Here is a 26,610-nt window from a genome sequence, read left to right as displayed (position 1 = left end):
GTACTTTACTAGGGACCTACTGCAAAATGTCAATATGAATACTAGGACATGGGATGATTCAGAAAATCACAAGCACCAAATGATGAGCAAAGAAGCAGAGAGGAACAACTGCCTGTTCCCGGCTATGTAATCTGGGCATGTGTTCCAGGAGGCTTGGATTTAGAAAGGAAAATGAAATCAAGAAAACCTACATTCGGTGTCTAAGCAAATCATTCTGAGATGTATGAATGGTGGCACCAAATGCCAGGCAAGAAACAAATAACACTAACAGCTCCATAAGTCCTGCTTAAATAAATGCAATAAATAATGGAGGGAGGCAAGTAATATATTCCAGAGGATGTTTTACAAAACCCGGCAAAACCAAGCAACTTCTTGCAATCAAATTATGTATGCCTGGCATATAGTTCACTACAAATTCTAATCAGTTCTACCCTTCTAATAACATTACACAGAAAAATACATCATCATCCATCAACCAGATGGAGCATGATAGTTATACAAAACATATTGTATGTTTTTTATTTTCCACTACGAGAACGTGATAAAATTGTGCACTCTGGAATTAGAGATTATAAATAAATATTTTAGGCTCTGCAAATCTCTGTAAATATTTATTTGCAAAATATTATATATACATGTTCAATCATTAAAAATACTACTTTATCCTGTGGGGAGGCAGAGAAATTTTACTGGCACAGACACAGGACTGCTGCCTCCTCAACACAAATACAGCAGAGTTTTGTTGTTTGCCTCCAGCAAATTTCAGCCAAACTTTCTGCCTGTACCTGCCACACCATGGAAACATTCGGGCACCCATGGCCTGTTGGGAAAAGGCAACGTATCCCATGGAATGTGTTTATTTTGCTGTGCTTCAGAAAGGTCCACATATTCATATACTAGGAGCTGAAACATTTTGGCAATACAAAGCTGCCATGGTGCGTTATGGGAGCTGTGGTTAGGTGCCATATGTTCTCACGCTATAGCCAGCCTGCTGATATCTCCCACAACCTACACTGGTACGTGGGTTGTCCCTACAGAGCATCAGAAGGGACTCTGCAAAGATGAAGGTGGATGCAAATCAACAGCTGTCTCACGTCCAAAGAGACACCCTGGTCTTGGGGAGATCCTTTTACTATGAGGGAATGAAGTGAGGCATTTTCAACACCCAGCACTTACCCAGCACTGTAAGAGAACGCAGTTGGTGCTAGCTTTTATTGCAAACAAGCTGCAAGGCTGGGTTTTCTCAGTAGGCAGCCCAAAATGTTGAGAGAGAAGTCCAATATCTGAGAGAGAAGTTCAATATCTGATTCAGTGGGGGCTTATGTATCACGCAAGAGAGGATGTGAACACTTGTGCCCAGGTGGCCAAGAAGGCCAACGGCATCCTGGCCTCTATCAGGAATGGTGTTGTCAGCAGGAGCAGGGAGGTGATCATGCCCCTGTACTCAGCTTTGGTGAGACCCCTCCTTGAGTACTGTGTCCAGTTTTGGGCCCCTCACTACAAGGGGGACATTGAGGTGCTGGAGAGGGTACAGAGCGGGGCTACTAAGCTGGTAAAGGGCTTAAAACACAAGTCGTATGAGGAAAGGCTGAGGGATCTGGGGCTGTTTAACCTGAAGAAGAGGAGATTGAGGGGAGACCTCATCGCTCTCTACAACTACCTGAAGGGAGGTTGTAGAGAGGCGGGTGTTGGTCTGTTCTCCCTAGTGGAGAGTGATAGGATGAGGGGAAATGGATTTAAATTGCACCAGGGGAGGTTCAGGTTGGATATTAGGAAGAATTTCTATACTGAAAGGGTTGTCAGCCATTGGAACAGGCTGCCCAGGGAGGTGGTTGAGTCACCATCCCCGGAGGTGTTTAAGAGATGGGTGGATGTTGCGTTGGGGGGAATAATTTAGTACATTGATAGGGCTGGGACAAAGGCTGGACTCAATGATCTTCTAGGTCTCTTCCAGCTGATACGATTCTATGATTCTATAAGAGCTGGTTGGGGCAGAAAGCAGACGGCAGCTGATGGAAATAGTCTTCTCCAGAAACTGTAATCAGCTGTTGCGTTACTTTTTCTTTGCCCCCTAGGCCTGCCAAAGTCAGTCAAACTACTGTGGATAAATTGGTAGAGATCCTTGAAAACTTACTCCCTCCTATCTTTATCTGTGTGGGCCATTTCCTTCCCGCAAAGTATGACATTTATACAAATCCAGGTTGCTTTTCTCCTACTCATGGAAGGAACACGACGCAAATATCCAGCTGGGATCCAAGCCTACCTGCTGGCACAGTAATGGATCATGAGCAGCTCCACTGCTCTGCAGATTTGCTTCTGCAAGGAATCAGGTTCACATATATCAATAAGGTTTCAGGAAAAAATGTTGCAGTTGAATTTAACGGAATACCAGCTGCTGCCATAGCCTGATCTGACCTATGCTAAGAAGAGCTTTGAAAACGCCATCAGCTCATTGCTATGTATGCCTTCAGACTGAGCCCTTTTCTCAGTTAAAATGACAGGCGAAAGGCAGCCTGAGAAGGGAAATAACAATAATAAAAAAAATCAATAAAACCACATTGTTAGTGCTATTGCAACAAAGCTAGCAAAGAAAATCAAAGGCTCGACTTTCCCTTTGTTTTCCATTAGACGGTGTTGCATGATCATCTAAATTGTGCTTTGATATCAGCTTCAGCAATGTTGCAAACATTTAAAAATATTCGTAATGATAAACGATGTAGCTGTTCCGATTTGCAAATTGTCTAATGCACTCCAGAGTCACCGCCTACTTTGCTTGCAGGCTCTGTTAATTTGAGAGAACATTTGAACAAAGAGGAAGAAGAAAGCAGTGTTCATCATCCAAATGCTAAATACTCTTGGGTCAGAGAAGGATGACCTTGCTGACACAGTACCAAGCTGACACAGTACTAAGCTGAGACTGGGTAGCCACCCCTGCTGATAAAATTTTTCCTGACTTCCACAAGAAAATACCTTTGCAAATCATTTCATAGTGAGAAATGTGTCATATATGATCGCAGCCTGTGTTGGAAATACAGAGAGACCTTACACTAGCAACCTGGTCTAACGGAAGGTGTTTCTGCCCATGGCAGAGGGATTGGAACTGGATGATCTTTAAGGTCCCTTCCAACCCATATGGCAAGGCATGACTCCTGGCTGAGCTCTGCCTGCACAAGCCTCCTTTGTCTGCCACGTCTCTGCATTCTTTACTTCCCTTGGTCATTCCCGCTCCCATCCCTCCCGACCAGGACCAAACAATGTCAAGCCCCACTCACACTTTGTCTGTGCCATAGCTCCGGTAGTCCACCGCTGCTGATACGGCCACAATTAGCGCAGGCATGCCATAGCCGACCAAATAGAAGTACTTCCTCCGGGAGTGTTCGCTCTCGAAAACCTCCACCAGCATGATGTAGAGCTGCACTCCCTCCAGGAACATCCAGGTGAAAGCTGCCAGGAAGAAGAAGTGCAGGAGGGCAGCAAAGACGGCACAGGCAATCTGCGTGCGGATTGAAAAGAGCAAGGGAAGGTGTTTGTACCATGCTGAATTAATGCAACAGTCAGGATTACTCTTACTGGGAGATGTAATAAGAGTGAAGGAGTTCTAATCTTCCTTTCTCCAAAGGAAGCATTTTTTTTTTCACTTGGAAAATGTGCGTGAACTTTTTTAAAACAGATACATATCTACATATATAAATGGTAGGTATGTACACGATCTGGCAAATAAACACATAAAGATATACATAGTATAAGTGCATTTTTACAACTTGCTTATTGCACATAGAAAAACACATTATTTATGAACAATGCACATATAGCCTCTGAAATCACAGCAGGCATCAGTGTTTGACTCCCAGTTAACAACCAGGGGTCCAAAGGTGTAAGACTCATGCATGGAATTAAGGCATCGTTGTAATATATTTCACTGCATGGTGAGACATCCCATATGCACCGAGATGAGAGCCTGTGGTGGGAGCAGAAAGTGCTTTGGATCTTACCGGCTGGTCAGTCCGGTTGATACCGATGAGGAAGAGGAGTTCTGCCACAAAGAGGCTGATGCACAAGTTCTTGTGAATTGTGTTGCGGTCACTCTGCAGCCCACGGAAGAAGCAGAAGGTGAAGATGCAGATGAGGAGGCAGACCAGTGAGAGCAGGATGCCAACCCATGTGATAAAGTCCAGGAGAAGATCATGGACTGCATCACTGTGCTGGAGATAAAACAAAAATAAACCCATCAGTTGCATGCTGCATGACTTCTAATCCATCCCAGACACAGAAGGAGGTTGTGTGAGCCCCTTCTCCAAATATTTGTACCCACTCACCAAGCATTGGCACAAGGAAACAGTAGCAAAAAGATTATGTGGACTTAGATTTGCATCCTGCATCACAAAAGCCGCAACCTGAAACATAGACTCTCAAGTGTCTGGCAAGTTGCAGGGGCCTTCAACAGACTCAGACCCCCAAATATCCTAGAAATAACGATGTGTTGCCTGATCTAGTTGAGAGGCGTCCCTGCCCATGACAGGGAGGTTGGACTAAATGATCTCTAAGGTCCCTTCCAGCCTAGGCCATTCTATGATTTTATGATGTTGAAAATACAGAGACGTCATAGCTAGTCTTGCGTGCAGTTCCATCTTTCGCAAACACGGCAAAGGAGCCAACATACAGCATAAAGAACTATTGAATACTGTGATTCGAGCATAAAAAAGTTTCATGCTAACAACATCACGGAGATTACAACCACAAGTCTATTACAACTGTTTACCAAAAAGTGAAAAAACCCCTTTCTTTAAATTTTCAAGGAGATGCATGAGCTTGGAGGCTTAGGACAGAAAGAGATCACTTAAAAGCGGGCCGGTTAGCTCAGTCAGTTGAGCGTGGCGCTAACAACACCAAGGTCATGGGTTCGATTCCCATTCGGTCCCCATGTGTTGCCTGATCTAGTCGAGAGGTGGCGTCCCTGGCGGCAGGGAGGCTGGATTAAAATGATCTCTAAGGTCCCTTCCAGTTTGGGCCCTTCTATGAAATTCTGTTAAAAGCTTTGTTGGTTTTTTTTTTTTTTTACTTCACTAGAAAGGAGAAAGAAAGTCTCTTTTTTCTTTTTCAAACCTTGGAGCTGCATTTTAAAACTCCTGAGAAACCAAACTGATCCACAGAATGCTAGTCAGAAAAAAAGAGAGACAAACCTTTTAACACAAATTTGCTTTTAAATTTTAACAGAATAATAATTTTAAGACAACCTGTGAATGATTCCCTGTGACGAACCTGTAATATGGTTTTACCCCAAAGCCATGCAAACACAGCCCCTTGCAGTGGCAAAGTTAGGCAACCCAGTAACAAAGTTTTGCAAAGAGCAGCACAGGCATGCCTTGGCTCCGCTGATCATAGAATCATAGAATTGTAGAACAGTTTTGGATGGAAAAGACCTTTAAGATCATCAAGTCCAACCACTATCTAACTCTATCAGGTCCCCTTCTAAACCATGTCCCTGAGCACCACATCTAAATGGCTCTTAAATACATCCAAGGATGGCAATTAAACCACTTCCCTTGCCAGACTGTTTCAGTCTTTGATAATCCTTTCAGTGCAGAAGTTTTTCTTAATGTCTAACCTAAACCTCCTCTGGCATAATATGAGGTCATTTCCTCTTGTCCTATCCATTGTAACTTATGAGAGGAGACCAACATCCACCTCTTTAAAACCTCCTAAAACATCACTGGTTTCCGACTGGGCTTAGACTGCACATCCCTCCCAGAAAGCGGGGAGGCTGCTGGGACCCTGACACTGAAGGCATCCTAACACCTTATTCAGGCTGTAAAACTTGCCCATAACTCCCCAGGTTTCCACCAGATGTGGTGAAATTAGAGATATCACTACTTAGTATAATATAAATAAGAAACAAGAAATACATGGTGAGTCATGAGATGGCTGCTCAGAGCTAAGTGGTTACAGTGAATGAGCTGAGGGAAAGATTGGCTGGAAATCTCTGGAGGCTTTTCAAAAAGACCAGAGAGGCTTGAAACTCAGCTTTGTGGTCCACCAGGCTGTATTGTAAGTGGTATTCACATTCCCCTCCACTTCTGGCATTTTGATGACTTAGGCATTATGTAGGCTTGCAAATACAACAGTGTCACACTTCAAAAAGCCAGGACAAACTGGAAACATTTTCCTCCCCGTGGGATAAAAGCTTATGACAGATGGAGGGAAAAGGTGCTTAATTTACCCATTTTCTTTGCCTGCTTGCCAATGGCACAGCCACATCAAATGTCTGGCCCTTCCTGCTATACACTCTGCTATGTTAGCACCCGTGAGAAACAACTAAAACCTTTCAGCTCTTTGGTTATCTCAGCATGAGTGGTGGGCATCAAATGATAATGAAAGATAGAGAGCAACTTTCCTCTCCACCTCTCTTCCATTCTGGAAGTTTTCTCTCCAGGGAGACTTGGAGGCGGAGAGATGAGGGGCTCCTTTTCCCAAATGCTCTTGCAGCTCTTCCTGAGTACTTCCAGTATCCAAGAAACTACGAGTTGCATGTCCAACAGTGAGGCAAGAAATTAGTGCATGCTTACTGCAGATCATGACAGAAATGCCTATTCCAGCCAGCTCTTCCAGCAGCACCTAGAAAACTGAGAAGACGAAGCACACGTCGCTTTCCTATTAGCTGTGTGTTGCTTTATCCCAGTGTCATTCCAGCCTGGCACGGGGAAGGCTCTCTGAGGACTTCTTCACCTACATGAGATCAATCTCATAGGTCTCAGTTCCTGTACCTTTATCATGAAACCATAACTCCGCTGACTTCAGGACACAATGCAGGAATTAGGGGTGTTTTTACTCCTGGAGAGGGATCCTGCCATCCAGGTTCATGGTCTTCCTCAGGGAAGGCTGCTTGCCCACAAACCTCACCATGCTTAGCAAGAAACACAGACTTCATTGCTGTATTATTATCACTCTTACTATTCTTCTTTTTAATATTAATTGTAATGATAATACCAATTTTATGTACATAACATCCATCCCTGGAGTGCTGGAAAACAACCATAAAAACAACTTCTCCGTAATTACACCCCCCCCCCCAAACTCAACAAACTCGCAAAAGAACAAACAAAAAGGAGTAATAACAATAAACTGGAAACAAGAGCAATGTAAAAACACCTCAGGGGAAAAAATATGCACTTGCAGCTTTTCTAGTCAAGTCCATGAGAAGAAGTGAGCTGGATTTCAAAGGCTGGGTGCGCTTTGTCCTGTTTGGGATGTCCAACTTCAGGTGCCGAGGCAGAGCTGATGGGTCAGGGAGGAGTTTGTGAGCACCAGCATCCTTCCCTTGGCAGTGCCAACTGACCCCAGGACAGGCACATCCAGAGCTGTTATACCCACAAGTCCAACAAAATGGAATTTGCCTTTTGCTGGAGACAAACTTGTAAAATACTGTGCTGACGCAGGCCACAAATCAGAATAACATGGGAAAAGGAGGAATCATGGTAATCACTCCTCAATGCCATGAGATTATCTGTGCCATCACCTGATCACTGGTGTGACAAATAAGGGAGCAACGTACCTGGTTTACACAGTTAGAATATGGCATTCCAGGGTTAAGTATGATAAATAGCACCCCAAGATTTTGTAGCTGGGCTGCAGGCTCTGAGCCTGGAGAAACACACAAGAGGAGCAAATCTTCTCTTTAACCTGCCCAGGACTGTGCAAGCACTCCCTGAACTGAGAATAAAATAGCTTTGACACACATACTAATGATATCCTTCCAGCACCCCGCAAGCCCTAGGGAACGCAAAATACATATGAGACCACTAGTATATTGATAACAGTCAACACTTGGTTCTCAATAATCTCCCCAGAGATCCGAGCAACCAGAAGAGCCTGTGGGAGATACCAGACACCAGTCCAAGGGACAATTTCCTGATGGCATCAATTAAATACGTCCTTGCCCAAAGCACTGTGGCTGTCAAGACTGGTGTTACCTGGCCCAGCATGCAAGCCACTGAGTTTTGTTACCACTAAGCTTTACAGGTAGCTTTACAGGTAAGCTGACACACCGATTATTTTCAGCACAGGAACAATTTATTGAGTAATTGAAAGAAATAAAATAATCCACTTCAGTGAAAGGGTTTCTATAATAAGTACATTTTTCATTTATGATTTAGGCATGAGCCTGACCCAAAGCCCAGGGAAAGAAGATCTCCCTGGCTTTGGAATAAAGCCCTGCTTTTGCTTTGGTGGGGCCAAGAGCAGCAGGAGGAAAGCGCTGATGGAAACCTGTTCAGGAGGAGTTACGGGAGCCCTGGTAGCAACCACAGCAGAGTGAGTGGGGCGGCCTAGATATTATCCAGGCTGGGAAAATCAATGAGCAGCTCTGGCAGCGCCTGTACACCAGAGCTGAGCTAGTAAAAACAAATCCCAGGGAATGTCAGCTTATAACAGACTGGCTTTCCCCGAGATGAACAGCCATTACCTCCCTTATTAAAAACATCAGTAGAAGAAAACGGCAGCCAAGCCAAGTTGCCAGCAGCAAAGGACACATTCCTTTGCCTAATCTGTCTCTCCAGGAATGGAAGGAGTAATATGTTTGGGGGTGGAGGAATAAGCCAGCAGTAAATAAAAACACAGTGTCATTGACTAGCTCAGATATGACCACTCGGTGCCCAGTGGGAGCTGGCAGTGTGCTGGGCTGGGCAGAGACCCAAGTGGGACAGGTTTGAACTCCTGTGTGTTGCTGATGCTGCTCCTTGGATTTGTAGCTATCTGGGGCTGTGTGGGCTCTCTCTGCTCAGCATCGCTGCTGTTGAGAGAGGATTACTGCTATGACCTGGCTGTAAGGCTTTGTGCTTAAGCGCAAAGGGCTACTTAAAAACCAAATGTTTTTGTAGGTGTGCCAAAAGCATCAGCTGGGCTACATGGACTGGGAGGAAACCCTTAGGGCTCCTGGAGCATGTCTGGGCTGGCTAATGGCATAATCTGCCATAGCTATGCAGGCATGAGAGGTTTCAAGGGGGCTCTGCCCTCTATGCGGCCAAGAGGAATATGTTATGGGGGGGATTCCACTGCTTCAGCACCCATCCTCTCCCTCTTCCCCAGGGATGCACCGAGGGGAGGGAGGCAGCTCTACTCCACACCAGACACAGAACCTCTGGACCTGGTACATAACCTCTCTGTGCTCTGCAAAGGTGATGCTGTCAGGGGCACAATTACATCCTAACCCAAGAATAAAGAGAGCTTAATTCCTACCCGAAGCCCTTGAGCAACATCACTGTCTTCTGATTATGGCCATTTAAAATGAGGCTCAGGTGTCCAAGCGCTCCTGGGAGGTGATTTAGCTAACATTCCTCTCCTTGCCTTAGTCCTCAAAGCTGCCTTTGTACTCTGCATGAGCCATACAGACCGTCTTTCTCCTCCACTTCCTTCCTTGGCAAGACAAAGGTCTCCTACCAGAACTATTTCCCATAAATTTATCTCCCAAATGTAACAGTCTCCCGGTGACTGCCAGAAGCAGCAGTCAGCATAAGCTTCAGACACATTCATGGACACAATAAAGCAATGCAGGAGCAGGTGTGCACAGAGAAATGGGTGCAGACCTCACCTTGCCATGTGTTACAAATGCTAACATGGATATGGCATGTGGTGTATCCATTGTACTCACAGACACCACAGCAACTGAGATGCAGTTGAGGTGAGATTCAGTTGTGGAGAGGAGGAGAGGCTTGGGACAGGAATTTCATCCATCTTCTTGCTCTCCCATGCTGGCTGGATTTAGTAAACCGGCACAGCATTTCCAATCCGAGAAATGAGCTATGGTGGTTGTGCCAAAGCCAACGTAGACATCTACCCAGCCAAAGCCACCAGATTGTTTATCTGAGCTCTCAGAAAAAATCTGGTCACAGCATCATCAGCTTCCGCTGTTGCACTGATAGTCTTACCCAGCCTAGTGCCAGGAGACTGCTGTGACGTGGCTCTACCACACCATGGCCACTACATCCACTTTGGTCCTCATGCTCACCTTGCTCTCAGCTGGAAAGGGAGGGGGTAGCAAGAAATAGGACAAAGCTTAGCACTTGCCAATGGGAGCTACATGAATTGCACATTTTAGGAGAGAGGATCATAAAACCCTGTTGGGTAATGCTGTCCCTGTGCCCTGTGGCACAGCTCCTAACTGTGCAACTAGCCCTGGCTCACCGATCAGAGAGTCAAGAAGGGTGACCGTAAGCAAATAGGTACCCATTGGACTGAGGTGCAAAGGAATTCGTAGCTAAAAAGCTTCTTGTGCTCAAATTTCTGACAGCTGTAAGTGCTGGACTAAGAAACTGCAAATTCAGTGTCTTGTAATACATCTTTATGAAGCCAGGCCCTGGATGTTTCCAAGTTGGACACCCAAAAGTGGACACAGAAAAGTACCAGCAGAACTAGAAACAGTAAAACACAACTAGGGCTCAACCCAAAACGTGTGTCAGATGGAGGGTAGGGAACTCAAGGAACTCCCTGGAGTGACTTACTGCCCACCTACACAAAAAACTGAAGGACTGCTACCAGGTACAACTCTGAATTGACCTCATAGGCATAGATGACTTCACCTAATAGGTGAAGGTATAATATAATATAATAATACTGAAGGTATAACCAAATGTGCCGTTCACAACTCCTCCTTCTGAGAGTTCATTGAAATCACAGATTAGTGTTCCTAGCACAAGCTCAAATACTGTTGTATTTTGAAATCTCATTGAGGACAAGCACATTTAATAACTCCTCTGTTTAACTAAAATAGTTTGTATTTAACAACAGAATAAGTTACTTTTTGCAATGTGTAATTTTTTTTTTGAATTAACCCCTTCGAGAGTACAAAATGATTTGTCTTGCAAAATTCATTATATAGTCGTTTCAGTAGTTTAATTCTGCAGTTAGGGTGTTTTTGCAATCCTGCACCCACTTCTGCTTTCATTCACTGCTGTTCAGTCCCACAAGTGCTAATATATGGAAAAGCCAACACTTCAGCTTGCTCTTTGTAGCTAAAATGGCTGCATTGCTTTAGGCAATGGACCACTGAATTCTATTTAGAGTTCATATATTTTTATTCGTTTCTCTCCTTAGTCTCCTTACGCTTCCACTCCCCAAATAATTAGCATGGTATAACGTGTTTGTGGTACAGAACAACATCTGAAAGCTTCTGATTAATTGCTACAGTTAAAACACCTTTCTTTTTTTCCACCCTTTCTCTCTTGTTTTATTTATTTAGTTATTTTTAAAAGAAGAGTAAGCTCTGGCATTCACTACATACTGATAAGCAACACTTATCTACCCTGAGGTACCTTTGCTTATTCTGTTTTGGGTGGGTTTTTAATTGCATTTTCCCATCAGCTCTGAATGTATTTTATGGCTGCATATTTTTCCCATGGTACATTTAAGATGCATCTGCTATAATTAATACGATGCAAAGCACAAGCTTATATGAAAAACAGCTTGTAAATTTTGAATAATTCTGCAGCAATTACATAGGTAGAATGGCTTATTTAACAATGGGCTTTGTCTCATGACATGGGACCCCCCATGTTTTTATACCATCTAACGGTCATAATAAATGTCCTACTGATTCAAGCAATAGATACATATTTATCATAGATCTCATCTATGTTAAACATATCTCATAATTTAACAAAATATCTATGAGACTGTAATAATTTTCCCATAACACAGGCCAAATTAATGTCTTAGCTGATGAAAACAGTCATTTGTTTCCACGTCTTAAAACCTCTCTCCAAAGGGATGTTCTCATTTATCCTGGTAAACTGTCTGAAAGGGCAACAAGCACTGCAGGTGCCAGGAGGATGCATCAGTGAGGTCCAGCTCCCAGGCCATTACAGTCCTGCTGTCCTCTTCCCGTGCTAGCTGGGGCACCGACAGCAGCCGGAGGGGTACCTGCGGGTTTGGGTCCATCACTCTTGCAAGCAGCTATGCATCCTGCCCGTCTGCACAGCAGGCTCTTGGTCTTGGGCACTGGTACTTACTCCAATGAAACATATGGGTGAATATAAAACTCTGGATCCAACTAATTCTAACAGGCAGAGAGCATCTTCAAATTAAAATCTCCTCCCCTTAATCGGGTACTGTCCTATAAGGACAGGAGTTGACCCCAGCAACTTCTACTCTTGAAGTGCGACAATAAATCCCTGCCTCTGCGGTCAGCCAATGTCATTTTCTGCCCCTTCGGACAAAGACATATTGCTGTTTCACGCTACGGAGCTAGGTGGCCATCAATCACCTCCTCAGCAGCGCTGCCTTCCAGCTCCGCCTTGCTGCATACACTCTGCTAATAATTAAATCCCAGCCCATAACTTGCAGAGCAGCCACCAAGGTCTCTTGTGGAGAACATGTTCTTTTGCCATGCTACCAGGGAGGGAGATCATTCATGACCAGAAGTGACACTTGTCAAATTGTTGCTGGCTTTTGATTAAGGAGCAGGACTCTGATGCCTGCTCCCCACGATGCCCAGTGTTCGATCTCATTGGGTAGGGTGCTGTGGATACTCGTTACACCAAATGAGACTCCCTATGGACCCAAAAATCTCACAAACTGAAGTAAGTAAACTACAAATCTCAATTACGGAGAAAAGTGCTTCTGTTGCAAAACTCCTAGAACACATTTATTATTGTGTGTAGGGCAGTCCTCTTTAGGGATCTTAGTCACCAGCTAGAATAACACTGTAAGAGGTCCCAGACAAGCACACAATATCCCGTCCCCAAGGATCATTCCACCTCCAAGAAGACTAAAAAGTCTTTGGGGTAAGGAATGCCTTCTTGTACCACACATGAGACAACAAATCGGTTCAAAAGTGTGTCTATGAGAGATGAACGAATGACACTGAGGAGTGAAGTGCACACTTCACCTATTTATTTTTAAACTTCTACCTTTCCAAACCAGTAGTTATTCTGCTCCCAAGACTTTAAAATCAACTTATTACAACAGCATAAGAAATGCCATGCAAGCCACAACGAGATTTGTCAAGAGCCACATGGCCAACTCCTCCAGCAGCATCCTCTGTGGGATGCTGCCACCAGAAGAGCAAGGTGATGAGCAGTTGGAAGGAAGAGTTGCAAACGTTTGCAGGGCACACACCTGCCTTAAGCCTCAGATTAGGTTGGTCACTAAAGCAGACATGCCAGGAAGCTGTGTGGTTGCACCAGCATCAACAACACGGAGCCAATATAGTTCTCACAGCACTGATACTTTGGCTGAAGCCATGTGATAAAACATGACCTGAAAGTCTTCAGGGCACTCGTTAACATCCAGAAACATCTACCAGCTAATAGCACCCTGGCTGGGCACTCAGCAATCTTCCAGCTCTAGCGCTTTCCAACCTGTTGGCTGAGCATGGGCAAGCAAGGGTCTCACATTCTCTTTCTGCAATATGAGATAACACCAGCGCTATTAGCCTAATGAGGTTTGGATGGAATGCCATGTAGACAAGTCTGACCTACTTGCAGTTAGGGAAGAGGCTTGTTTGATGGTGGCCTGTATCTGCACCATGCAGTAGGGATTGTCCTCATTCACATCAGTGGAGTGGAAAGCTGTCTGCATTTCCCAGGTGCAATCTCTGACTTCAATGACGCAGGTATATCTGTTAACTCCAGGCGGGTGATAACGAGCCAAACACATTTCTTTTGAAAATTTAAGCAGTTGTAGGAAACTGGCAAAACCAGACTTGGACTGCAGAATGTCATTAACCTGTAAACATGTGCTTTGAAAAGGCCATTTCTTCAGACATCTCCCAGGATAATGCCACAGCTATTTAATGGCACGTCTCCCTGACTAGTGGTGACTCCTGCAGAATACAATGTGTCATCCTGCAGCAGCAGCAGATTTATCCTGCCCCTCTCAGCTGGACCCAGCTGTTGTGGCAAATGTGCTGCCAGGCTCCCATTTCTTTTTTTTTGCAGAGCTTTGGTCATGCATCATGGTGCTTTAATATATTTTTTTTACTTCAGCTCTTCACATTCCTCTTCAGATTACCAAGTGAAACAAAAATATACAAAGGAGTGACACTGGAAGACTATTTGAGAAAAGGTCTTTTAAAACCATAATAGCTTTTGTGGTTATGTAGCCATGGAAGTGGCTCTGAAATTTTCTGCCTGCATGGAAGATGCCAGATCCATATCTAGCTCAGAGCTGTGGATTCTGCCGCAGTGCCAGGCACAGGAAATGGTGACACTGCAACACAGAAAATCACTAGGCCTAAATCTTTTGGGCATCGGAGCCTTCTCCTTTCTACAGCAGCTGAGATTGCTCTTAATTAAGCCAATACAGCTCAGGAAATGGAGGATCACATCAACCATTCTCCTCTTCTTCGAATAAAGCCCCAAATGTGCACTTCACTCCCCAAGCCACTGCTACCATGAGGAACATCTGCTTTCAGAAGTGACTTCTTCAGCTCCAGTGGGAATAGTCATGTGGGAAGCCAGAATTACACCGTGGGCCTAAATGCGGGCAAGGGAACTAGCCGATCATCTACTGCCCTCAGGTAGGCGTACAGTCAATGCAGGACGGTATAATGAGCCTCCTTTTTACATGTAGCTTGCTGTCGCTTAGTGAGATGCGGAGTGTGTATCGTCTTCCCCTAGCTGTAATCTGAAAAATACTTCCAGCTCCACACATCCACTTCACACAAACACCCTCAGTAGTGCAGCTGCTGCAAGCAGGACACACAACTTGCTTCCTACAGGGCAGGTTCTGCATGCTTCTGTCCCACCACCCAGGGTGATCACTACTCCCTGGTATAGCACAGTGAGGACCCCTGGAGTAAGGATCCAGCCAAGAGATGTTTTGCACCAGTAAGCAAAGGACGTGGCAGCAGCCAACTCTGCTCACTCATCATCCTCAGCTCAGAGCTGCCCATGCCAGGAGCTCAAGACAGGCTTTGCATTGGTGTGACTATCTCCTGTTTCACCATATGGCAGAAGGAAGATTTACACCAGATGGTTTCTACCGTTAAAGTTACCGTCATACAGCAACTTCCCTGCTCAGCCCCATTTGCAGTAACGGAATGGTTTTAGATTGGCCATGTTTCGGGCTCAGTGCGTTGCTGGCCCGTGAGTCTGCAAAGCCTACCTTAACTTCCACGTGTGCCATCAGGACCGCAAAGTTGGTCAGGTGATTGCAGGAGCACGTGGTGTGCGTCTTGTTAGTTGTCAGGAGGCGACATCCCTGGGTGGACCAATACCCTGTCATTGTACGCTTTGTATAGCTCCAGAATGAACAGTTTGGATTGAAATTTTCTTCTGACTGCTGCAGGGAAGAAATGAATAAATGTAATAAAAATGATAGGGTTTCAGAGATTTCTAAATGTGCTGTTTTTTTCCCCCCAGAGGCACTTCGTAACTCTCACCCTTTAATTTTAGATAAACAATCAGCAGTGGTTTACACGTCAAGTATTACTTGCTGATACCAGAGAAAGTTAGATTGTTGTGCCTCTCTTTGCTAATGCAAACTTAGTTCTTTGTTCGTGATTAATTTTAGCCATAGACTAAATCCAGCTCTTCAAAACTAGATTGCTTCATTTGCATTGCAGAACAGAGAAATTAATTGCTTTAAGCAATCAACTTTTGCAATGACTGTGCTTGGCTAACAGGAGGACTAGCTGTCCTCTTTCACTGTAATTCCACTTTCCTCTAATATCCCCTGCCACCATGATAAAATAATATTATGGTCTATTCTAATATATTGGTAGTTTTTAATTACAGAACGACGTGTGTCAGCAGTTGAGCAATGGGCATCAGCTCAAAGGAGACTTTTCCCTTACTTTTATTAATGCAACATAAAAGAGACATTCTCCATAAATAACACAAAGTGCAAAGGAACAAATGTATAATTCAAAATCTAATCAACGGCTGCTGGGGGCTTCCCATCAGCCAACTTTTGCATCACTTTGTTTTAGAAATTGAAAAATAAAAGAGGTGCTTTTTGAACTCACTCACCTTGATGTGCTTGACTGTAAACACCACGGGATCAGCTAGGTAAACCTTATTGCTGAACTCTTTGTTTATTGCTGCTGTGATGACAGGTGAGTTGACAATGACGGAGTGATTAGTCGACATTGCCTCTGTTCCCAACTTCATGCTGGCGTTCTCCGTGGAAAGATAGGTGCCCAGGTTGTTGTACAGAACAAAAGCCACCCTGATTTCACCTAGAAGAGCAGTAAGAGGTTAGGTATCCACGTTAGCATGCTGGGTTTTGGTGTTGTGGGGTTTTTTGTTTTTAGATGACAAATCTCTACTCTGAATAAACTTTAAAACTTCTCTGAGAAAATGTGAAAGGACCAATATGTGGTATACGAAAATTCTTCTCCTCCTCCCAGTCCCAAAGAGCATGAGGTGCAACAAGTGGTCTATGGAAAACAAGGGCAGAGCTGCCTCCCTGGAAACAAACTTTTATAAGCAAAACAGATTGGCAAAAGACAGACAGAGGAGGTGGGCTTATTTTTGGTGTCAGTGGGTGTAACTGGCTCCAGAGAAAAGAGGCCAGGTGGCCCATTTCCCACCTGACATAACACTATTCTCCAGGCTATGCTTCGGAAACATGTTTCATTCTGGCCTGTCGCACAGATTCAGTATAAAAAAACCCGTTATTTAGCCCATTAATAAATTAAGGATACCTCAGTAAAGGGTGGTGACAAATCTAGGAGAAGGAATCCAAAACTTTCCAAAACAACTCCAATCTTACATAAAAGGTAAAACAAAATTGCAGAAATTTCAATGCAAAATATTTTTTTCTGAATTTGCCAATCAGATATTCCCTCTTCCACAAAAAACCCCACCATTAAGGAGCCTGCAGAAAACTCAGGCTATCAGCCAACTGTTTTTAATGAAATAATCCAGTTTGTCTTCTGTTTTGCACATTATTTTACAGGCTATAAATAAGAATTGGCTGTGATTAGTTTGCCTTTATATGTATTGGTTGTGGGGAGGTATTCCTTCTGAACCAACAGGTCAAACTTTTCTCTCAACAGCTGTCAGATTTTTTTGCAGTTTTAACATATCTGGTCTGGCCGTAACACTGCCCCAGCACTCCATGTTTTGCTTGCAGTGACCAAAGCCCACACCAGAGCACTTTGCCCCTGCACACAGGTTAATTTTAAAAGGAACTCAGAAATAGGAGCATATTAGGCCCATTAGCAGAAAGCCTCTGAGTTTGAAGTTAGTCTATAGTGGAGCTGCAGAGAGCAACAAACGTGTCTGCTCAAATTCTTGGTCTGGAAATAAATGGCTTGGCAGCATGAAGACCATCCACATACAACATCGACTTTAATTTACGCTATATCGGGAGGTTCATAAGCTTCAGCGAAAAAGGCACTGAAGATTTAGACTCATAACAGTTAATCAACCGTTTCTGCCATGTTGGCTCATTATTAATATTTGTTACTATCTCTTCTTCCATCTCCCTTTTCAGGTATTTGTATAGTGCCCCACAGTGAAGCAGTTTACTCAAACAAGCCTCTTATCCCTGGAGCCTCCTACTGCAGACAACAGCAGTTAAAAGCACTTCTCTGGACTCAGCGCCGTGCCCCAACAACCACATCATTTAAGGATCTGATGCATTTTTATCAGCATGTGATACTTTTGAAGACTGTCGATCACTTAGCAATATAATACATTCCCAGTCAGCTGACTTAGCTTGCAGCCAAAGGCATGAGCGACTGATGCTACCATGAACTTAAATACTAGCATAGCAAGCAATACTGCACGTACAACTGGTGAAACATAGAATGATGCCTAAAGCTGACTGATTCATGCGACCAGTGTGGCTGGAGGTGCTGGACCTACCGTTTCGACCATTTTGTTTCAAGGTATTTGCCGACAGCTGAATGGCGCTCCCATGGCCCATGTTCTGGGGAAACTTCAGATCTTCCAGATTCCCATCTGTGCTTAGTCTCGCTACTTCCAGCTCTGTTTGCGAGAGAGACCGACACTAAGAAAAATCTCTACTGAAATAATCTTTGACACGATACTTCAAAGCTTCAGAACGGTGTTCCAGACCATATGAGAGCAGAGGAATCAACTTACAATGTTTCATGCTAGACTCCGTTTGGGCTCTTATTTCCTTTTAAATCTTTGCCCTGAAGAAGTTTTAAATTTAATTTAAAAAAGAAAAAAAAAAAGCAAATAAATTCTACTCTCTGCGGAAGACAAAAGACAACCAGTTCTTGTAAACAAGAACCTCAGGATATTAAGGACAATGGTTAAAATGAAAATCTGAAAATGCTAGTTCTTTGCCACTGGCAATTGGTACTTTCTGTAAATGTTATCAGTGCTCGGGATCTGTATTCATAGAAATAGAAAGAAGAGTTGTTCTCATTTTACGCATGCACAGTGGGAGTGCTGGTGCTTTCCATCACGCTTGTTTTATAATTAAAATCAACAATCAGCCAAATAAAGACATAAATTTGTATGAAATGAAACACAATTGCATTATGATGAACAATGGCCCTGTGCAGCGATGCTCTCATTGCTCTAGCGTAGATATTGCCCTCAAAGCCAGGAGTAATAAAGGCAAGTTAGGTGCTCATTTTCCATGGGATTTCCAGAGCAGAGAGCTGCCTTATTCCTTTAGGCTCTTCTGGAAAGACAAAATTTTAAGTCCTTCAGATGCAGGGCCAAGACACATCTAACGAATTGCTCTCCAGTTAACCTAGGGGCCAAGGCTGCAGCCAAGTTTCCCAGCCTTTACCCGCCCTCGGGCCACTCTTAGTATTTATGGGATCTGCCCCTTACGGATGTTGTCAGTGTTTTCCCGGACAATGTCTGTCTTCAGCAGGTTATCAGCCAGCACGAAGGCACTGTCCTCCACAGTGTCGAGTAACTTGGTGGCGGCGCGCTGCTGTTCGCTTGCATTCAAGTCCCTCCATGCGTTCAGAGCCTGTGGCTGCAGGAGGTTGTTCACAGTCTCCACCATGGCCTGCAAGGGAGAGGGATCAAGTGAGAAAGGGCTCTAGCAAACCTAAAGCACCATCGAGACCTCTGACATATGCTCAGTCCTATTCTCCACACACATCAGTTTATAGTAAGGGGACAGTATCTCACTTCCAATTCCATTGGGGCAGCCTGCAGTGGAGCTAGGCATCATTTATCCCAACAGATAGAAGAGTTAGGAAATGTAGATTTTATTCTAAATGTGAGCTGGGAATAGCACTTCTTTGCTTCCATGATCAACAGCTCTGGGCTTGGCGTAAGAAGGAATTTGGAGGGGGGAGGAAAGGGGAAATGAGGAAATCATGAAAGAAACATGGAGGAAAACAGATTTCAAACCCCCTCTGTAAAAGCAGGTTGCTGCAACCTGCAGCACCGGAATTCAAGAGTAGGGCTGAGGCACCACAAGGAAGGTATTTAGTTTCTACAAGGGCTATCTCCATAGAGCGTTTCTCACCACATAACCTCTAGAAGGCTGTCATGAGGACACATAGATAGTTGAGTTACACCACTTCATCCAGAGAAGCAGCAGGTGCCCTAAGAGATTTAGTTAAGACACTACATTTCAAATCACTACATTCAGGAAGGAGTCCCTCCTGCAGTGCACCTTCTGCCCTGGGCTGCCATGCACAAAGAGCTCTCCCATGGAGAACTTCCCACAGGTTAATCTGGATGCACATCCAGGATCACACGAAACCGGCTGGCCTCATGACTCTAAAATTACAGCAGCAGAGCCTACTCATCCTGAAGGTTTTGCTCAGCCTAAACCCCCCACTTAGTTACTAACCAGAGCTGACTCAACTACCTCCCAGTTAATGTTTTTAATGACACCAGCTGTACCAGTTGGTAGAACTGACTGTGCAGAAGAAAAGAGAAAAATAAATAAATAAAAAAAAAAAGTACTTTGTGCTTTCTTCTGCTGGTTAGGGTCTAGCCACCAGGCAGGCCTGGCTCACAAAGAAACACCTCCACCGCCAGCTAATGCTGTCTGCAGAAATCAACCTTCCCTTTGAGATGAAGTTGCCCGTACTTAGTAAATTTCTGTACGTTGAACGTGTAAGGCATCAAGCCCACACCTCTGTTCTGCCAGACAAGGACAGCCCCATGGGATTTCACCATGTTACAAGCTTAAAGGATGCCCCATGGGCTCACTTTCATGGAAATACTTCAGTATTTACTCCTGTCAGTGTTTCTAAACCCATCTGTACAACATGATGTGTAAAAAGAAGATACGGCATTCTGCAGCAGAGCCCTCCAGAGGAGTGTTACAAAGGCAACACGTGGCACAGAGTGCAAGGCTTCCTGACTCACTCACTAGTCATAGTCAGATACAAATATGCAACAGAAAAATATAATCATATCAAACTGGACTTTGATTTTATTGCTATATCGAGGTGACCTTCAAAAAATTCTCAATTACAGCAAGGTTCAAGGAGAAGCAAAGACAGCAAGACCTGCTACTGCTGGTGCTTCTAATCCCAGCAGACGTGGCCACGCGCATCTTCGTCCTACGTGTCTCTGAGGTCAGAAGGTTTCTCACACCATCACGGCTCCTATGGGAAGACTGAGCCAGAATTGAGCTGCTCTGACAGTACAAAGCTTCTGCTCTCCAATCTCCATTTATTCATAATCAATTAACACATTCATTCTTGTACCAAACCTCTCCCATACCTTAAATAGATCTTTCCCTCTGTGGCAGCTACTGCCCCGGTGCCTTGATTAACGGACGATGTTTCTCCTGAGCCTCACAGCTTAGTTTCCTGAAGTACGGAGTAACCCATAACTTCAGCCACTGAAGCAAACTGAAATGGCTGAAAAACTTGTCCTTTAGTGCTACTGCAAAATCGTTTTGCTCTCAAGCGTTTACAATTCAGATCTTGGAATTCTTTCCTCATTTGTTGTTAAGTGAAACGTATTACCCATAAATCAATTTCCTAAACTGATTATTAAACTACTTTTCCTAAATAGTCTAAAAATCATCTTAGCACATTTAATATGTGCACACGAAAAGCTGGTTGACTTTAATAGTCTAAAAGAAATACAAAAAATCCTCAGCATTTAAGCATGTTTTTTTCAGTGTTTCAAAATCTGGAAGTCTGATCTCTGTAGCTCTTAATAAAATTCTGCAGTTTACTTTGGTAGCATATCCCTTTACAGGCAAAGAGAAGGCAGTATTCTTTTCCAGTGACCAAAAAGCATGACTATTTTGCTATGCAAGCTCTACACAACACAGTATTTTCTTGCAAAGACCTTTTATGCACAGAAAGCATAACATGAAGATTTTTCTCCTTTTTCAATGTTATCACACAGACTACAATTTGCTTTACTTCCATTTAGCTCGGCTACTAATGGTGTCTTTAAATCTCTGCCAAAACAACACCCTGGATACTTTTATCAATATCTGAATGGTGGAAAGAGTCTTTGCAGCAGATCCAGCTCCTGACTCTGGATGGAAAGGTAATACCTATATGTCAAACCATGAAACAGATGCTGAAATACTTGTGTTACAGTGAAACATCTGCTGCAAAGACTTTCCCCCCCCAAATTATTCTCTCTAATGCATTTTTTATTTCTTATTTTTCAAAAAATGTGTGTGCAAAGTTTTAGAGAGAACATCAATTAGGCCTAAAGTGTCGCACACTGCGAACTCTCCACCCAATGGTGCTGGTGAGCATCAATTCTCTTGAAGTGACCTGAAACCAGCCATTTCACATCACTTTGGATATGGAGTCTGACATAAAAGCTCTAGAAAGATTTCCAAGGACTTCGGGTCAGGTCTTTAGCACGTATCTGAACAAAGCTGGTAGGCTGTCTTCACTGGCATTTCATCCGAGATGAATTTAGTCCATAGCTTTTCCCAAAGGGTCACTCCCCTCACCTGTCTCACTGCATTAATCAAGTGTTCCCCGCATTATATTTCTGAGTGCAGCACTTCATTATGGCTGAGTGCTGCGGGCTGAAGCCAAGGAGATGAGGTGCTAATGAAATGTTTGCATTTTGGACAGGAGCTGAGGTAGGTGTTTAAATGAAACAAAACAGCTGTTAAAGTAACAGTGTCTCTTAAGATAGAGATGCCAACTGGGAAAAGTTGGGCAAGGGAGTGGGAACTGTGGGAAGTCAGGTACACAGGACAAAGATGGGTTTGTGTCTTTGCATTGAAGCTGAGCCATCATGATCTAGGTGGGTTTGGCATCTGCTCCAATGACTCAGAGGTCTCATGAAGCTCCAGAATAGAAGAAAAAGCAGTGTCAAGCTCCCAGGAAAAGACATTCAGTGATCAGTGGTAGGAGAGTCAGCCCTGAGGGATAACCTTTGAAATGAAGAAAGCATAAGATAAGTGTGCTTGGGAGCTGATGGTGTGATAGGTTTCACCTGAGAACCCTGATGATCTTGATGAGTGTGGGGATTTTCAGAGGAAGCTAGGAAAGTTCCCATCTGGTTTCATCCCACCTCACTTCAAGACTTTAATATGCAGTGAAGCTGGATGCCAAGATGCCCTCCAGTTTCTCTCCACACTGAAAGCAGAAAGACCTGCAGCTGGTATTATTAGGTGCCCAAGGTCACATGAGATTAATCCTGTTCCTGAAGAACTCAACTCCTACTAAAGCATGCTGCGTGTCTGCGTTGCTGAGGACCCTGTTCTTGCTTCCCAAGCTAAAGGACTTGCTCTGCTGTGGTTTTCCCTGCAGGGTCCCTCTTCCAAATGCAGTTCATCTGTGTCAACAACTTCTAAAGCACCCGTGTGAGCTACATGCAAAACAAAACTGCAGGGCTTGGACACTAAATATACCTCAATATCATCCACAGCATGGCATCAAACCATTGCCATGGTTGCTGAGGCTTGATGAATAGACAGCACAAGTACCCATATGCCCAGGAAGAAAGACAAAAGTAACTGAAATGGCATGAAGGGGAAGCTTTCACAAGGCATAGCTTGCTTATTTGTAGCCTCAGATCAAATGAGGGAAGAAGGGCATGGCAGAATGAAGGCAAGGAAGACTTTCCATCTGCCCTTCTATCCCAAGACATACAGGTATAGCTGTATGCTGCCTGTAGTGACAGGGTACCTGCACATGCAATGCTAAATACCCCAAATATAAGCCTGTAAAATGTAACCATCCTGGGTCAGAGAATATTAGACTCAGTGGACCTTTCACTTGTCCAGCAGCAGCTACGACTGGACATCAAGAGCAAGAGCATGCAAAGCACAGAAGACAAATCCCGTGATGGTGATCCCTTTCATTATGCAGTTACACAGCACCAGGGAGTGTACATTCAATGCAAATAAATGTTAACAAATTGCAGAGGGAGACTTTTTCCTCAAATAAGGGCATACGCTCATGGTTTCTTAATTTTCTCCAGGAGTTACAAAACAGAAACAAAATGTAAACCTTCCTTCTCAGACACTCACAAACTCGTATTAAACAAGACGTATTGTCAAAAGACAACTAATGAGGAGTATTACAGTAATGATACGTTACTAAAAGGCCAGTCGTACATATTCCATTGATTTCCTTTGTGACAGCTGCTTGATTCTGCAAAACTGGATTTTGCTTGTTCATTTATTTTTATCTTCACCTCCTCTAGAACTGTCTAGTGAGAATATCTGGCTATATTACACACACTTTAAACCTAGGAGGGGAGTATATATCCACTGATACCATATCCATTTATTTATCTCTCACTGTACCAACATCCAAGGTTCTGCCTTTTGACAAACGCAGTAAAATCTGTTTCAATTATGAGTCAATGCTGGAAATCATTACGAGATGTCAGACAAACTCATCTCATTGCTAAATTTGGCACCAGACTGCATTGTGCTATGGGGCTTAAGCACAGCAATCCTAACCTTAGAAAACCAGCAGCTCTCCTACAGTTAGGACCTCTCTAAACCTTTATTGTTCATTCTGGCTTCTTGCCAGGCAGCTGATGGAAGAATGAAAACCCCAAGAAACTTATGAATACATAAATACTGTTTCATGGCAAGCAAACTTCCAGGCTCTACAGGGAATATTGGTTGAATCCTTCTGCTGAGTAATTTTCAAATATGCAGTTTGTCCTTCCCTACAAAAGAGCACCTCCTTAAGAGGAAACTGGACACACTGGATACATTATTTTGCACGGAACTTACATCAAGCTCTCACCTCTTATAGCAGCTTTGGGAGAATGAGGACAGTGGCACAGGGCATTAACGCACTACTTCTACAATGACATCTCTAATTAAAATATCTGCATTTTATAACTTTTAAACCCCTGTCTCATACTGCTAACACTTGTCTTCCTTGATCTTACAGGAATATGTCATGCAATACACTTTCAAAAATTAGGATAGAAGAAGCTACAGCAACAAGGCTGTTCTTTGCATGGGTAGACTAAAATCACAGCTGGTGCATGAAACAAGCAGTTCCTGTACAGATACCCCTGTACCAAAGATGTTTGGTTCAATGATCACAACATTGTGCTCTTTTTTCCTTTTTTCCTACTGAAAAGCGGTGGTACTTCAAAAAAGCTCACGTGGTTCGTTGCTTGAGGACAACTGGTTTTGCTCTGAATTCATATGAAACACCCAGTTTCATATGAATGAAACCCTAACCCCAAAACTTTTTCTCAAGCTATCAATATCCGCAAGCCTCCAAACTAACTGCATTAAAGGCACAATCAATGCAATTGATAGCAAGTTCTGCTGGAAGATGTGTGATTCTTACCTCTGGCCAGAAAAAGCACCGTTACGAGACAAATTCCCATTAACTCTGAATGTACCTGGTGGAGTTGGAATGGGCCCTTTAGAGAAGAGGATCAGCATGAAAGCATGGATCTGGGCGTGCAAGGAACTGCTTTTGGCAAGGTTTTTGCACTGAAAGGGGCCAGCTCAGGAAATGACATGTCTTTTTAGAGTGACAAATGAACAGCCCCCCGATCCCACTGCACAAGGGTTACCAATCAAAATGAAACAGTCATCCGCTCTGTGCAAATTCAGGTCAAAAACAGATGTACATGTCACTTCTTCAGCCTCTTAAGCAAGGAAAACATCATTCTGACTAAATGATGGCACTAAACCCTATTTCTTAGCTGAGAAGTGCCTTCAAATCTGTCTGACAAGGCTCTTCACTCTCAGATGGTTTTTCACCTTGTCATTTATTCTTTTAATTCCAAATTAAAATTTGTCTCTGGTCAAAACATAAGTAAGTACACTGGAGACAATTCCACACAGGGAAGCCCAGTCACCATCTAAGGCTTACAAAGCAACAAAGTCATCACAAAATGATTATAACATTCAATGAAATGAACAAACACATATTTAGATTTAAACTAGCTGAACCACAGCTAGTGTTTAAAAAGAAATATATCATTAGAATACCTACTGCCAGTCTCCACTTCTGCCTTCCAAACAAAGTCAGAAACACTAGCCTACATCTAGTACTAGAATGGAGATCTTCCCTCGATCTTGCAGAGAAATTTCTAAAATTGCTCCATATATCCAGAGCAAAGGCTCTCAAGAAAAAGCATGCAAGCTTCTCTTTTCAACTCTACAGCAAATGTTTATGCCATGGCTACAGAAACTGTACTGACTCAGAAATAGCCTGAATTTCAGCAATGCTGAGTACTCACTGCAGTGAGAAGAAAGGCACTGACCTTTATTAAAATTAGGCCATCTACAAAATGCTTAACTATGGAATTAATGGTCTTGCACTAAGCATGCAAGGTTTGCAGTCTTGGCCTTGAACTACCAATAATCTCCTAATGGGAGCACGGAAGAAATAGGAGATCTGAGAAACAGAACAAGGTTACAAATTACAGGTTATGGTTTTGCTTTCTTTAGTATACAAGGAAGAATATTTTAAGGTCAGAAGGTATCTGCAGGACTGAAATAAAAGGAATTGATTGGGAAGAAGGAAATAACATATGATCTGTTTCATCTAATGAGATCTTCCCCACAGAATAAACTGAGAACTGCATTTATGAATCATCTGTATTTGCTGCCCTACTGTTTGGGATTTGAGACTATACGAGCAACTGCTACAGTAATTACACTGGGGAAGTGAGCAAAGCTGTAGCAGGAAAGGAAAATGGCTTGCAGACAAGAAATGCCTCTTTGACAGAATATTCATAGCCTTCATGGGAATCCTTTCCTTCAACAGTCCAAATCAAAGGGACATCTCCCATTGACCTCCATGGCAATTTATACTGAGACTTTTTATCAGTGCCACCAGATTCCAGGACTGATTCAGCTTAAAGCGGAGAGTAAGCACACAGCAAAGCAGAAAAAGCTAGTTGTTGTTTTGGTTTTTTTTTTCCCCCCTTGAGTTTTGCTATGTTACCTGTGGGCACATAAACATAGGTGTACCTCACTTGTAGGAAAAGGAATATGTGGTCATCTTCTTTTTATTATTTATGCGAAGAATTTCAGAGTCTGGTGACAAACCCACAGCTGCTGCTTTGATCCTCCTCTCCCCTAACAACAGGGTCACCGCGGCAGAAATGCGCAGGGTGGGAATTTCTACTTTCGCTCTTGCTGACACAAATCAAATGCAGGTTTCTCAAGCTGTGAAGTATATTAAGTTCACAGAGTTTTAACAAAGGGCTACCAAGCCACAGAACCCCACTGCGAGTCACACTTCTTTCAGATGTCCTTTTAATTATATTAAACGAAAGTTTGGGG

At 43.5% G+C, this 26,610-nt stretch overlaps 1 protein-coding gene across 1 annotated transcript in view; it reads right to left on the bottom strand.

Moving 5' to 3' along the window:
• Nucleotides 1-26,610, bottom strand: part of LPHN3 (latrophilin 3) — a gene marked incomplete at its 5' end in the record, with an annotated part of 163,802 nt that overhangs the window by 6,054 nt on the left and 131,138 nt on the right. The window contains 6 exons of the mRNA XM_009874567.1: nucleotides 3,273-3,493; nucleotides 3,993-4,202; nucleotides 15,097-15,273; nucleotides 15,963-16,171; nucleotides 17,808-17,930; nucleotides 18,756-18,939. Coding sequence (XP_009872869.1) covers nucleotides 3,273-3,493; nucleotides 3,993-4,202; nucleotides 15,097-15,273; nucleotides 15,963-16,171; nucleotides 17,808-17,930; nucleotides 18,756-18,939 — 1,124 coding nt within the window. The remainder of the gene's footprint in view (nucleotides 1-3,272; nucleotides 3,494-3,992; nucleotides 4,203-15,096; nucleotides 15,274-15,962; nucleotides 16,172-17,807; nucleotides 17,931-18,755; nucleotides 18,940-26,610) is intronic.

This window comes from Apaloderma vittatum, unplaced genomic scaffold (assembly GCF_000703405.1).
Source record: "Apaloderma vittatum isolate BGI_N311 unplaced genomic scaffold, ASM70340v1 scaffold23058, whole genome shotgun sequence".
Classification (NCBI taxonomy): Eukaryota; Metazoa; Chordata; class Aves; order Trogoniformes; family Trogonidae; genus Apaloderma; species Apaloderma vittatum.
The sequence above is the reverse complement of the archived record's forward strand: the minus strand, read 5'-3'. Positions and strand labels throughout refer to the sequence as shown.